Consider the following 14165-nt stretch of genomic DNA (forward strand, 5'->3'; position numbering starts at 1 on the left):
CAACCGACTCTGAGGTGAGCTACACGGGAAATGAGTCGCAGCACGGACGGGTGGACTCGGGGACAACACACATAGAGACATCTTAGGATAGGCGAGAGCCGCGAACAGGCCTATGCAACATTGTCAGCTTTTCAACAAGGTGTTACGAAGCAGTACTAACCGAAGTCGCAACGGTTGAAGGCATCCTGAGCCCTCGGCTCGAAGGCATGGAAGCTCTCGATCCAGGACTGCGACACATACTTCGCCTCCTGATAGTGGGGGTTAATTCTATGAGGGAAGGGCCAGTGTACAAGGGTGCGAGGAATGCGGATGATTTTCTTCTGAGGGCGTCCCATATTGGCTGGGTGTGGGTGACCGACTCACCGACTTCGAACCAGCTTTATAGAGTCCCAAGGAGGTCGACCGGTTCTTCAACCACATCGCAGGCGAGCCGCCGAACCTGGTGCCACCTGCTGGACGCGCTCACGGAGGGCGTGAACACTGTCGAGCTCTGAGTGGACCTACTCCAACGACATCGGCTTCGCGCAGCCGGGCTATATCCCACTAGTAACGTACATTGCAGACCAGAGCTCACCGCGCTCCGCAGGGCTACGTCACTGCCGGTCGAGTTCACAGTGCGACTGTGCCCCAGGGTGAGCATCCCCAGCCGATGCTGCTCGTACACGCCGGACAGAAGCTGTGCGCGTTCCAAAGGCCTGAGCGAGGATCCTACCCGATTTGGATGTGCATTACATTTCGCCGGCCAACTAGCGTCAAGCACGACTGACCCTAAGCTGGGTCTTAGGCTCACGGCAAACCGGCAAAGAAATTTGAAATTACATCTTGTGCCAGCCGGTCCATCGCGTCGAGCAACCAAAACTTAGGCCTAAAATGGAAGTCCTCACATGACTCTCACATGACCTTCACATGACTCTACCCCTAATATAGCAAGTCCCCCTTTCTAGGATGCAGCCTTGCCCGGCGCTCTCGACGCGATGGCTCGGCTGGTTCAGGAGCCTGCCGGTCTGGCACTACCCGTGGCAATGCAGTGGCAATGCACAAGGTTGAGCCTGATTTCGCCGAGGTTCGCGAGGTAATGAGTCCCGTTTCGTAGTATTATTACTCCAGGAACCCGTCGAGTGCGCCATCCTTGCAATACAAAACGAAGAGATAAAAGAGCAACATAAAAATGAAATGATACCAAAGTACGTTACTTCGGGAGATCCCCCTTTCCGTGCCTATGCATGTGCCCCAAACCCGTCAACGCCCACGCTGCCGCCAGCCCCACGATCGCGAGGCCCACGATGCTCACGACGACTCCGATTACGATCTTGCCGGCTGTGGGGAAATGTACTGCACATGAGAAGACGGCGTCGCAGGGCTTGCCATGCGGACGCCTCTTATTAAACGCGCCGGCCTTGATTGACGTGTAAAACGGGTCAGAGGTGTCGTTCATGACATGCAGAGCGGCGAGGGTAAGCATCGGAGCGACGTAGTCCAGGGCGACCTCAGTTTGTGGCCAATCACTCCGAATGTCATAGAATTTGTCATGGATGTCGGGTCCGCCGACTACGCCGCCTGCGGGAGAGGTCATTGACATGCCGAACGACGGGCAGAAGACTACAAACCGTAAAGCACGTAAGCTTCCTGTTTGGGAGATGTGTCGATGTGCGAGATGTCGTTCCCACCGCTGGCCATAGCCGAGTGCGGGTTTTGCGGTGAATTAGGATTGACCCCGACAACATACGGAGCTATGCCATAAGGACTAAGTAAGGTTGCCGTCACGCAATCTAATCATGACACACCTTTCATGGGATTGTTTCCGAGGGCGTACTCAAGCTGACCTTGAGCAAAGTCCTAGAAGGATCATGAAATGAATGATCGCTCAGAAGGCTGATGAAATTATACCAGGTATGATTGTGTTTTCTCTGCGGATGACGCAAGCGGGGCATACCGCGCCATGAGCATCGCAGCATTGAGTGCTGGATTCAAGCTGGCGTCTTCTGAGTCGCCCTCATACCAGAGGAGGCCGCCTGCGAACAAAGTTAGGATGTCTTGTACACGATTACCACCGACGGGTTACGTGCCTTTGGTGAGGAAGCCCGGGCTGCTGCCGTTCAGAATCCGATCAAAGTATCCCTCTGCCTCATGTGCCCACTCCTCCTTGTTCCCACCGCGCCCACTCTCAGCGAGCTGCACGCCCAATACTGCCAACCCTGGCGTTTTGCTATCCCAGTTGAATACGTTGTCGCTGCCTCCCAGCTGGAACTGTCCGTACATGTCCTGCGCCTGCTCTACGCCCTCCGACGAGTTGCTCGCGAGCCCCAAGAACAGCTGCGCCAATACAAGTTCATCGGTGTAGCCCGACGAGCCGTAAGCATCTGCGGATGTCGGAACGGAGGTCTGATACACCGTTTGCCCGCTGGAAGCGTTGATGGCAAAGGAATAGAGTTGGCTCGCGTGGTTGAGGAGGGTGGAGGCGTACGTGTTGTTCTGCAGGGAAGCATGTCCGGGCGAGAACGAGATGTTAACGTTGGAATAGCTGAAGGAGGTGCCTGAGTACAGCGCGGAGCAGGAAGAGAACGCGGCTGAAGCCTGCGCTGCCGCGTCGGTGCCTGGACTGATGTCAATTCAGTAACGTCGGACAAGTATGCTCTGGACGATCTCACTTCGTGTCATTGATTTGGTATGCAAGCCTGGGCTCTGGAATACCCTGATCCCCACCCCAGTATGCGTTGTCCACATCGGCTACAAGACAAGCCGTGTCAAAGATTGATAGTCTAGGGATCTCCGAACATGACGTGCCATTGCCAACCTGCATGAATAGAGTGCTACCAAGAGGATGAGCCTGGCACGGCACAGTAAGCGCGGTTGCATCCTCGATCGTGAATGACGACACCTTTATAAGCCAATCCAAACCCCAACGAAGCATTGAGTCGAGATACGCTGTCTGGTTAGCCATGTCATAACCTGCACGGGTTGGCCTCAGGTCAAAATTTCCAATGGGGCAGAGCAGTGACATGATTGACCTCTTCCAGCATCAAGAGCACCCCAGCAGATTGATCTGCAAAGACCCGTGTCACAAACGAATGAGAAAAGTGGAGCAAATCGCGTACGTGAGCGTGAAAGTCTGACGATGAAGGATTAATATGTCACTGCTTTTGTAGGTTTGAAGAATCTCGTCGTACCAAAGGATACGTGAACTGCAGAGGTACATCGGCAAAGTGAATCAGAGACTCAGTACCATGTTCAATCCGAACGAGAAGTACTCTACCTTAACATAGTCTGCATGGATTAATACGTGAGATTACTTGGTGTTGTGATAATGTAGCATCTCACCCCCGGCATCGTAGTAGCCACCGGTAAGGTCTATGCCCCAGTCATTTCCATCCTGTAGCGCGCTGTCATTGCGCCACGAGACGCGGTTCGTGTCCGGAAGTGTTCCACTCCTCTGGCACTCGTAGAAGTAAAGAAGATCGCCTAGTATATTTCGCCACTGAGGATTGCCAACGCTCGAGAAATTGGACGGTAATGCGCCTTCAGACGCGTTTGGAGGGAGCCATGCTGGGTTTGGAAGCGCAAGCTGGCCCAAGACGGAGCCAAGTATCGACAAGCAAGATATACAAAGACCAATGCGGTTCAGCATACGAGCCCTATTGTGTGAGAAGTTACAGAGGAATCAAAACGTTGTAAAGTTCGTCGCGCGCGTCAAGGTCGTTCTGGCTAGAATAGGTTCAAGTTGGATGGAGTGCGCCTTCAGGCCTGCGGAAGGAGCGCAACACTGCCACCGTCCCGCGTTCCGTCGCCGGCGTGACGTACACGCGCACATCCTCGCCGCGTTGCCCGGCGGGGAATGCGGCTCGGGGACACCGATCACGCTTTACGCGATAACGACGACACTCTCGAAGCCCAGTGAATGTTGCTCATCCGCACGAGTTATCTGACTACGGATATACAGCAGCGCGACGATGTGGTCATCCCGAAGGATGTTCGCACTCGTCGGATACATAGCTCGATCTACCCGCAAACGGATCGATCGCGTCGGCCCGCCTTCCACTCAATCCCGTCCTTCCGCTCAAGCAGGCCCCTGAACGACATACAGAAATGCATAAAAGTCGCTGTGCTAGCGTGCAAAGTCCATCAGCTCAGTTTCCTCTCTCTCCTCGCCCCGTCCATCCAGTCCAATTCTTCAAGCCTTTCAAGCAAGTCCGCCAGTCGGCCCTATTCGATCTCGATACGCAACTCGTCGAAGCCAAACCCACGATCAACATGGTCTTCAACTCCCTTCATCGTCTCCTCGCTCTCGCCGTCGCGATATCCTTCGCTGGACATGCTCTCGCCGCGCCTCACCGCCGCTCTACCCCGACTGCCGGTCAGTCTATCAACCTTGTCAAGAGCAGACCCAAGAGGTCGCTCGAAGAATGGGGCACATGGGCCAAGGAACACAAGCAGTCGCTTGAAGTCAAATATGGGGGCAATAGCAACCAAAAACGAAGCGCATCCGGCACCAACTTCATCGTCAACCAAAACGCGGACTCGAGGTTCGTGCGCTCAAGATTCATGTTTCGCGTTGTTGGACTAACTCCCTCCTCTTGTTTTAGCTACTACGGCCAAGTCGCCGTAGGAACTCCGCCATCGTCTTTCAATGTCATCCTCGATACTGGCTCTGCCGACCTCTGGCTTGCCGACTCAAAATGCACCACGGGCTGCGCCGATGTTGCGACTTTCAACCACACCGCGTCCGAAACATTCCGCAATTTGTCGACTCCATTCGACATCACCTACGGCTCCGGCAGGGCCGTCGGCGGTCTGGTCGCCGACACCGTTCAGTTCGCCGATTTCGCCGTGGAAGACCAGGTCTTCGCCGTATGCGATCAAGTATCGCAGGGTTTGCTCAACAAGCCCGTCAGTGGCCTCTTGGGTCTTGGTTGGGCGCCCATCGCGGAGTCTGGCGCCGTACCGATTTGGCAGCAACTCGCAGGCCGTGGCCTCTGGGACGAGCCCGTCATGGCCTTCCACCTGACCCGCTTCCTCAACGACTCGAACGCTCAAGAGTTCGAGCCCGGAGGATCCTTCACCATGGGCTTTGCCAACAACTCTCTCTATGTTGGCGACATCGACTATCAGCCCGTCCCGAGCAACGCCGTCTCGTACTGGATCCTCCCCCTCACCAACATCACTGTCCAAGGCGAGGTTATCAACATCCCCAGCGGCGCACCTTCTTTCTCCGCCATCGACACCGGTACAACCCTCATTGGCGCGCCCGAGGAAGAGCTCGCCACCATATTCTCCAAGATCCCCGGCGCCGAGCCTGGCAAGGAAGACTTCGAAGGCTACTGGACCTACCCTTGCAACACCTCCGTCAATGTCGAGCTCTCCTTCGGCGGTCGCTCGTGGGGCATCGACCCCGCGGACTTCAGGCTGACCCAGCTGAGCGAGGACCGGTGCCTCGGCGCGTTCTTTGCGCTCACCACCGAGGGCGACGGCCCCTCGTGGATTATCGGCGACACCTTCCTCAAGAACGTTTACACCGTCTTCCGTTACTACCCGACCTCCGTTGGTTTCGCTGAACTCTCCTCGGAGGCTAGCCTAGTCAACAACGACCCGATTCCCAGCCCGACAATCGTTCCAGTCGCCGCCAGCGTGAGGGCCACGACGGACTCGAAGGCTGGCACCATCACAAGCGCCGGATCGCTCCAGGTCGCGGTACCGCGCTTCCTTGCGCTCGGCAGCGTCATCCTGGGCGCTCTTTGTATTCTTTAGAGTAAAAACAACAACTTCTGTAGCGATAGCCAAACAATTTGTATCGATATTTGCTGAATTGATGGAGTCAAATCCATGAATCTGAGAGCGCTCTGCGGACTCTAATCACGCGTGCTACAGCTGCTAGAAAGGAGTCCATCCATTCGTTTCTGCGTAAGATCCGTGCTTACATAGGTAAAGACGTGAAGACTATACATTGCTCTTAGTAGACCTCTAGTACGTAACGCTCCTCTTCCTTCAGATCCTCTAAGTACGTTCCTGCGGATTCCTTATCCATACCGTTAAACTTCACCAAGGCGTCGCATAGCGCTTCGTAAATGTCGCCCACAGGCCAAGTCGGTCCGCAAAGGTAGAACACGCCGTTCTCCTGGTGCAGCATGCGCGCGAGCGCCTCGGCGTCCTCCAGCATCTTGTGCTGGATGTACACCTTCTTGGGTCCATCACGCGAAAACGCAAGCCCGGCCTTGGTGATGGTGCGGTCGAGAATGTAAGCCTCGATCTCCTCGCCGTACAGGTACTCCTGCGACTGGTGGCGAGAACCGAAGTAGTAGTACACCGGCCCGACCGGGACCGACTGCGACGCGAGCCACGCGCGGTGCTGAAGGAAAGCGCGGAAGGGAGCGGCACCAGTCCCAAGACCGGCCAGTATCAGGGGTTGCATGTTGTCCGGAGGCAGCTTCATCACGCTTGGCTTGATCGACACTGTGACCTTCTGACCGATCTTGAGGCCCGATAGGTAGCGCGTGCATTGACCATAGCGCGGCGATCCTACAAAGAATGAACACGTTCAGCGACAACTTCGAAGGGGATGAGGTACCAGCTCACCGCTGGGGGTGACCCAGTCGACGGTTACGACGAGCAGATCGACGCGGTCGCCGACGACAGCTTGCGCACTGGCGATACTGTAATGCCTAGGCTTGATGTCCCCGATCAACTCGCAGAGCTTCTCGATGCTCGGACGCGCACTCGGCCAGCGGCTGAGCACATCCGCGAACGTCACCGTGTCTTTCTCGCTCAGCTTCTTGAACGTGCTGCTGCCTTCAGGACTGCCAATGAACAGCAGCGCGTACCGATCAACAGCCGTCGTCGCGTACTGCGCGAGGTCGGTATAGAATGCCTTCGGGGGCTTGCCGAACAGGTCGATTTGCTGCTGCAGCGCCTGGACGACCGTGCGGGTGTGCAGGCGCTCGCCGTCCGTGCCAGGAACGGGCAGCGTGATGACGCGGCCCGGGTCGATGCCGTACCACTTGCAAAACTCGAGCACCTCGCCTGCGTCATTCCAGCCGTGCACGCCAAGCGCCTCGCCGATCTCGTACTTGAGACCCGTACCTGCGGTGTCGAACTCGAGGTGGAAGACATTGCGGTCGTACTCGAGCGGTGTCAGGCGACGATTAACAGTGCATGTCACGAGGAACGTTCTGTCCGGGAGCTCCGGGCGCAACGCAGGATGCTGCTCGTACGACGATAGCGATGAAGGGACCACGGACTCAGGGGTGAACGAGGGTGAGAAGAGGAGATGCTTCGCGGCGTCGATCCAAGTGCCGAGACGGGCACCGCCGGCGGCGTCCTCTGATTCCACAACCGATGTTATGGCGGTGAACTGGAAATCTTTGAGCGCGGTAGGCTTCGCGCTCGCTTCTTCCTCGGACGGAGTTGGGATGTCCACCTCAACGAGGGAGTCCCAAACGCGCGCGTTTAGCTCCTCCAAGCACAACTTGCCTGATTCAGGGCCGTAAACGCCTTTGGCGATCTTCAGAACGGCGCTCTGAGTAGCCGCCTTGGCAAGGTACAAGCGCAAGAACGCAAGATGCACCGCCACGTTCTGGACGGCGTCCAGGTTCCCTGCGCCGGAGCCGACGAAATCCTTGGCGAGGGCTTCGGTGTTGAGTATCACAACCCTCAGCTGCCTGTCGCGCACGATCGACAGAGACTCCACAGAGAGGCTACTGATCAGCTCGGCCGCCGACCAAGGACCGACGATTAGCACGGGCGAGCCGGGTCGGACGCTGTCCAACAATGCATGCGACTTCAGTAGCGTGGGCTCCAAAACCGCCACGAAGTCGGCAGCGGGGTCGGCCCCCCTAGACAAGGGGAAGAGAAACGGTATGGGGACCTTTTCGTCGGCCGCTGCCTTCGGTGCGAGCACTAGGCGCTGGGCAGTTACGCCGCCCGTCCTCGAGAAGATGTCGTGGTCAACAAGGAGACGCGCGCTGATGGCGGAATGCGATGCGAAGGTGTTTTGAACAAGGAGGGGGCTGGCTACAAGCGCTGATCCAGGCGTCGCAAAGAACAGCACGTTCTTGGCGCTCGGCGGCTGGAAACTCACCACCCGCTTAGGCGAATCAGGCAGAAGATTCAGGAGGAATATAGTGTATGCCGCTGGATTGGTGACAAATTCCTGGACGAGGGTAGGGACGACCCGCTGTGCTTTCACGATGGGTCCGGAGGTCGAAGGGTCAACCAGGGCAGCGAACACGTCATTGAAAAGAGATCCGTGCGCCGTGTCGGTGGCAACTTCGTCAAGTACATGGATATGCTGGACGCTGGATGGCAGGACAGCCTTGAGGGCGTCTTCATTCCACGGGCGGAGAGTGCGTACGGTGACAACACCGAAGCCTCCGGTCTGCTTCGCCAATGCCTGCGCGGCGAGGGCCAAGGGGCCGTTGGAGAGGACAACGACTGTGTGAGCCTCGCTGTCTCCTGCATAGTCGAAGAATTCGTATCCGGCCTCCTGGAAGGCTTTTGCAAGACTCAGTTTTTCGCTCACCACCGGAGAAGCGATGGGATGGCCTGTGAGATGTCAGAAAGCGTCGACCTTGATAGATCCAACGTCCACCCACTGATCTCCCTTGCAGAGCTGTAATTGTCGAATACGTGCAAGACGTGGTAATCGGTGACCCGGTACGCGAGGGCCGCAAGGGCGACCGTTTCCTGAGGGGACGCGGAGAGGATAACCGCGCAATCTGTGGGAAGAATGGGCAAAGCGGTCGACAGAGAAGCGAGGCTGGGGGACAGCGCGAGGGACCCGGACAGAGGGGATGTATTGGGCACCTGAACCACCAGCCGGCTCGAAGGCGTCGGCGGAGGCAGCAATGTCAGAGAGTGCGCCATGGCCGCGACACCCGCTGGGGTCGTGTATGCCGTGATGATCGTGCTCTTCTCCGCATCTTTGCTCGTCCCTTGAGACAACCGGCCGACCAGGCTCAATCCGGCGCCATCCCGCGTCTGCAGTTCCACCACCGGCGCAGCGTCAGCGCGCGACTTGGACAAAGCCTTGGAGAGTCCACCGAAGCCGACTTGCTCTGCCAGGTCGTAGATGAAGACGGTGGCAGACGCATCCGAAGCCAGAGATTCCAGCGCGGCCGACGCGATGGTTACCCCGTTGCCGTCCGTACCCTTGACCGCTTTCAGCAGCGGCGAAGGAGGGGTCGACAGGAGGGTGCTTGCGGACGACGCTGGGCTCGAGCTGCGGGCCGACATGATGTGCACCACTCGACGATAGGCACGGCGTATGGTCGAGCTTGGGAATTGTGTGATTTTATTTCGCGCATTCTCGTGCGCAAGACTGTCGCCATCTCTCGGTCAGCCTGTCACGACTCGCGCGTTTGCTCGACGCAGATCACATGACGCTGTGACAGACCGTGACCGTGACGGCGCTCGTCAGGGTCGACCGGCTCATCGACGCCCCATCCAACCTCACGAGGATTCGTGAAAGCTGGAGGGACGGACGATGTTAACGTTTCCATTCATCGGCATCGGGAGATGGAACGGCAGCATCGATGATTCACCTCCAACGCGCCCAGGCCTATCGACTACGGACACCACATGCTCCTCACTGTGCTTGCTGTGCACGCGCGCTCACTGACCTGCCCGCAGCTTCACCTGGCTGACTCGTGTTCGCCCGATATAGCTCCTACAGCACGTCTGCACCTCGGGGGAGTGGCGTGGTCTGTTCGGCGACATTCGACGGCCCCCGTCATGGCCGCCGCTCCCAGCCGATGGCCGCCGTCGGCCGCCTGTAGATCCACCGAGCTTCAGCTTCAAGCTTCGCCGGTGACTCCGCCAGGCAAGGCCGCCGCGCTATACTCGCCCCACAGCTCTACCCAGCTATAAAAGCACGCTCGAGGACGCTCCTGCCTCCACCATCTCCACGCAATGCCTTGCGACTTCAAGCTTATCAAACCCGACTCTCCTACGCGTCGCGCCAGCTTCCCCGACCCTCCTCGCTGGGCGGCACTTGCCGAGAGGATCGAACACCTCTACAACATCCCCGCGTCCAACGTCGGCGTCACTTACCGCGATTCCGACGGCGACGAAATCACTCTCAACACCGAGGATGAACTCGCCGACTTCTATCGCACCTCCCTTCGCGATGGCGAAGTCATCCGCTTCACCGTTCACGATCTCGGTTCATCCCGCCGGGACCGCTCGCAATCTCGTCCCCCGAACGTGGACGCCGGCGCCGATGACCCAGAGGCGAAGCAGATGGAGGAGGAGATGAAGGATCTCGTCAACGAGCTCAACGAGGCCGCTCGTTCTGCCGGCGAGGCCGTGCGGGAGGCTCAGGAAGCCGCTCGCAGTGCTTCCATGGCCGCGTCCGAATCCGCCGCCGGCGCTGCTCGTCAGGCCGCTCAGGCCGCTGCTCAAGCCGGCAATCACGCCGCCGAGGCTGGCCGCCGCATGGTCGAGCAGGCTTCCCACCTCCTCCGCAACTTCAGCGCGTACAGCGCCAACACGATGCAGACTCCCTGGTCCGGCATGTGGGACGCCTTCGAAGGCGGCCGTCGAGGTCGGGGCGGCGGACGTGGCGGACGAGGTCGCCACGGAGGTCACGGTCATCACATGCACGGCTTCTTCCCCTTCATGCCTCCTACGGGCCCTGGAGGACCGTTCCCGCCTCCCTTTCCACCTCCACCCGCGTTTGGTCCGGCACCCCCGACTCCCCCTCCCCCGCCACGCTCGTCCGACGCGATGGACGAGGACGGCACTCCCTCCGGCGGACCTCCTCCCCCCCCGCCCCCTCCGCCCGGCCCGCAGTTCAACGAGTACATTGACAGCATACCCGCCATGTTCGCGGGGCCCCACGGACGCGAATTCGGCTTCGGGGGTCACGGCCCCCACGGACATCGTGGCGGTTTCGGCTTCGGGAGGAGGGGCCCCTTCGGCCCGGGCGGCGGTTCGTTCAGCGGACCTCCAGGCGGCTTTGGTCTCTATGGGGCGTACGAGTACGACACACCCGGCGCAGGTCCCTCCCGCCACGGCTCCAGACACCGTCACCACCGCCACGGTCGACGGTCTCCGTCGCCTTCGTCACCGCCCACTCCCCCCAGCCCTCCTTCGCCCCCTTCGGGCCGGCCTACGCCCCACCCTCATCCGCCCCCGCCTCCGCCCCCCGGTGGCTGGGAGGATCTCGGAGGGAAGCACTGAGACGTTTGCCCGAGCCTCAGCACCCCCACCCCTCAATGCGCTTCTTGGAGAAATTTGTAGGATATAAAAACGTGTCATTGACCATGTATGCCATTCCCTTGCTCGCATCGTACCTGGTACTCGTAAGTAGTCGTAAGTAGTTTGTAATAACGCCAGTATACCGGAACCATAAGATGCAATTTATACGCGTTTCAGCGCCAACGCCTGTCTGTACGTCCCTCCAAGAAGTGTAGTAGATTGAACAAACAATTCGCGTTACGCGTCTCTTAAGAACATCAATCCAGGATTACAACACTAACGACCGGTATAACGAATTTCTAAGTAGCGTAAAGGCGGATATGTGACCTGGTAACAGACGTCAGCGTGAACGGAGACAATATGCGCCTAGATCACTTACAGCCGTGAATGCAGCAGCGAGCTCAAAGCCCATGTCACCGCCAACTGAGGGAGCAACAGTTCGTTAACTCACTGCGGCTGCAAAAGAACAACGACGGCTTACATGGTCCGAGATGTTTCGCCAACGGTCCGATGTACCAAACCTCGGCCATTCCGACCACCGCGCCAGCGACACCGAAGCAGCAAGCGAGGATACCAGCGATGCCGAGAGGCAACTTCGACGGCGAATCGTACGCCGTCAAGTCATACCCGCCGAGCCTTCCGTTCTTGCGCCTGAAGATGAAGTGCTCCTCGCACAGCACCACAAAGAAGAATGCCGTCCAGTAACCGAGAATGGCCAGGAAGTTGGACAGAATCTGATACGTACATCAATCATGAGTCGAACAAAAAGGGGGAGATGGAAAAGGACAAACATCAGAGAAGTGCTCGCGGCCAGCAACACCAGCGACGGTATAGATTACAAATACCAGTATGGTCCAGATCGCTCGAGGAACAAGGGCGAACCATCTGGAGACATCGTTTCATCAGCGACAGGCAAATATCGTTGGAAAAGCAGGCTCACTTATGTAATGCTTGGATGGAAAGCGCCGCAGAGTACTGATGAGAGTGTAAGCATTTCCTGCCGTCGTTTGAATCCGGGATTAACTAACTGTATTAGGTCTGGATTCGTACAGGTGAGCGTGCGTGCGGTTATGGTAAGGTGAGGAAGCTTACATGTTGTTCGCAATGACACTAAGCGCCAGCAGAACAAGCAAGAACTTGCCGAACCCGCCCCACGGCGACAAAACCTGGCCAATGAGACCACCGGTTCCGCCATCAGCGAAAGCGTTCACATAAGCCTCGTTGGTGATCGTCATCAGGGTAGCGCCAAGGGAAACAATGAGCACGATGGGGATGAACAGCCCGAGCCACGTCAGGGTAAAGACATCTAACGAAACGATAAGTCAGGTCAGTTGCTCGGGTGTTGTTTCCGTCTCCCAAATAACGCACAGAGAGGGTTGATGTCTGCCGGTAAGCGCACGTTGTAGTCCGCGGCGACGGGAGCCCATCCAGAGCAGCTGGAGAAGATGATACCGCCGAACGACAACAAGTCGGCGCTGTAGTCTACCCCTCGGTCCTCGTTCGGCTTTTGCGCTTCAGGGTGGTACCCCGCATGTCCGCCAAGGCCGTAGATCATCATGAATATGATGAAGGTGACTATCCTGAACAATGCATGAGTAATTAATTAAGTTCCCGTGAGACGCGCTTGATCTCACCAAGCATAGCGCTCATAGTGGTGCAAGAAGTTGTAGCCAACGAAGCATACGAGCAATGAGCAAATGCCAATTATTATTACACCGACCTGTGCGAGTAAACGTCACTCCTCAGTGCTCCTCGTCAAGGAAAAGGGTACTTACAACAAGTGGCAGATTATGATTGACAGCATGTAATGTCTGTCCGCCGAGAATTACTGGAAATCATTGAGTACTCAGCATGGTAGCACGGCGGTTATTGTTCGCACCTGCAATGACGCTGAAACCCAACTACACGAATCATTGTCAGATTGTCTTTTTGGGTCCGTTTTGGCTACATGCCTGTGTAAGGATGCTGAGGGCGCGGGTCAGACAACGATTGTAGACCTTGGGGGTCTGTCACTCACTTCAAAATGGAGAATATAGCACCGCCAACGTAGCCAACACTGTATCTCGTTATAACCATGGTCCTCAGCTGGAGAACGGCGTCAGATTGGATACGATAGTGATCTCGTAAAGTGCTAGCACTCACTCCGGTTTGAGGCCCAAGTGTAGCTATGAATGCGGTGGTAGCGCAACCAATGGCAGCGAAGCCAATGATGATGCCGATCGCGTGGGGTAACGTCTAGTGCGCATGCATAACTCAGATTCACGATGGGCGTGTACGCAGGCATGGCTTACAAGGGTATAGAACTCCTGAGCAAGGACACCGATCGGAACAGTTGCTATATCCGGTTGTCAGTAAAATACACGGGAACGACAGCGTGGAACTCACTCAGCACGCAATTGACACTGAACCACTGTAAATTCAGCCAGAGATCAGTATGTCGAAGTAAAATGTCTTGAGCGAAGGGCTCACCATCAGGAGGTTGTTCCATGAGTTCCTGTACGGAGGGTATGAGTGCCCAAGTTACATCCATATAGCAAGTCGAACTTGCCTAGGGGAACGTTCGTTTTCTGGTACACGCTCGACGCCTCTGGCCTCTACGCCCCTCTGGAAGAGGATATTCAAAGCCGTTCCGAAGGTACCAAAGCGGCTTGCAATGACGACTTCCGGAGCTTTCTCTTCCAACCGATCCGCAGGTAGTTCAGACGTCGTTACGCCCTCCACATCCTTGTACTGCTTCTCGGAGCCGTAGCTGGCGTTTTCCTCCGCCATGAGAACAGGAGGCGGTCGATGGCGAAAGACGAGCTAGCGAGGAAGAGTGGTGCAAGTCGTCAAGCTGCGGTGGAGTAGACTTTTGTACCCGCGGATTTGCCCAGGAACGAAATGCAGGAGAGCCCCATATGCTTCCAACGCCATCAAAACCCACGATAAGACGGTCTGAGCATGAGGGGTGGGCTAAAAATAACTGGGTACTTTCATTC

The 14165-nt window shown here is 57.2% G+C and overlaps 5 protein-coding genes across 5 annotated transcripts; 2 read left to right on the forward strand and 3 right to left on the reverse strand.

Annotated features, from left to right (window-relative positions):
• Positions 1-1121: 1121 nt before the first annotated feature.
• Positions 1122-3663, reverse strand: PUNSTDRAFT_142568 (glycoside hydrolase family 9 protein). Its single transcript, XM_007382041.1, has 13 exons — positions 3319-3663; positions 3254-3264; positions 3168-3182; positions 3096-3109; positions 3009-3043; positions 2879-2949; positions 2785-2827; positions 2649-2727; positions 2067-2599; positions 1888-2012; positions 1785-1836; positions 1608-1730; positions 1122-1557 (listed from the first exon to the last, which is right to left on the reverse strand). Exons 1-13 carry the CDS (start codon positions 3623-3625, stop codon positions 1190-1192), a joined length of 1776 nt encoding a protein of 591 aa, XP_007382103.1. The 5' UTR covers positions 3626-3663; the 3' UTR covers positions 1122-1189.
• A 585-nt stretch (positions 3664-4248) lies between these two features.
• PUNSTDRAFT_65257 (acid protease) lies at positions 4249-5742 on the forward strand (the record flags this gene model as incomplete). Its single annotated transcript, XM_007382042.1, has 2 exons — positions 4249-4520; positions 4581-5742. 2 exons carry the CDS (start codon positions 4249-4251, stop codon positions 5740-5742), a joined length of 1434 nt encoding a protein of 477 aa, XP_007382104.1.
• Positions 5743-5867: 125 nt separating this feature from the next.
• On the reverse strand, positions 5868-9242 carry PUNSTDRAFT_84767 (assimilatory sulfite reductase). Its single transcript, XM_007382043.1, has 3 exons — positions 8583-9242; positions 6568-8532; positions 5868-6510 (listed from the first exon to the last, which is right to left on the reverse strand). Exons 1-3 carry the CDS (start codon positions 9220-9222, stop codon positions 5945-5947), a joined length of 3171 nt encoding a protein of 1056 aa, XP_007382105.1. The 5' UTR covers positions 9223-9242; the 3' UTR covers positions 5868-5944.
• A 739-nt stretch (positions 9243-9981) lies between these two features.
• On the forward strand, positions 9982-10149 carry PUNSTDRAFT_35035 (uncharacterized protein; the record flags this gene model as incomplete). Its single annotated transcript, XM_007382044.1, has 1 exon — positions 9982-10149. A coding segment is annotated over one exon (168 nt), but the record flags the coding sequence as incomplete, so codon positions are not given.
• Positions 10150-11401: 1252 nt separating this feature from the next.
• Positions 11402-14041, reverse strand: PUNSTDRAFT_142573 (uncharacterized protein). Its single transcript, XM_007382045.1, has 18 exons — positions 13736-14041; positions 13657-13681; positions 13573-13597; positions 13479-13522; positions 13330-13422; positions 13205-13272; positions 13140-13152; positions 13067-13088; positions 12963-13015; positions 12822-12907; positions 12556-12767; positions 12280-12493; positions 12216-12225; positions 12128-12162; positions 11979-12072; positions 11669-11921; positions 11567-11610; positions 11402-11514 (listed from the first exon to the last, which is right to left on the reverse strand). The coding sequence occupies exons 1-18, from the start codon at positions 13954-13956 to the stop codon at positions 11464-11466; spliced, it is 1563 nt and encodes a 520-aa protein (XP_007382107.1). The 5' UTR covers positions 13957-14041; the 3' UTR covers positions 11402-11463.
• Between the last annotated feature and the right edge of the window lie 124 nt (positions 14042-14165).

The sequence above is a fragment of the Punctularia strigosozonata genome, assembly GCF_000264995.1.
Source record: "Punctularia strigosozonata HHB-11173 SS5 unplaced genomic scaffold PUNSTscaffold_4, whole genome shotgun sequence".
In the NCBI taxonomy this organism is placed as follows: domain Eukaryota; kingdom Fungi; phylum Basidiomycota; class Agaricomycetes; order Corticiales; family Punctulariaceae; genus Punctularia; species Punctularia strigosozonata.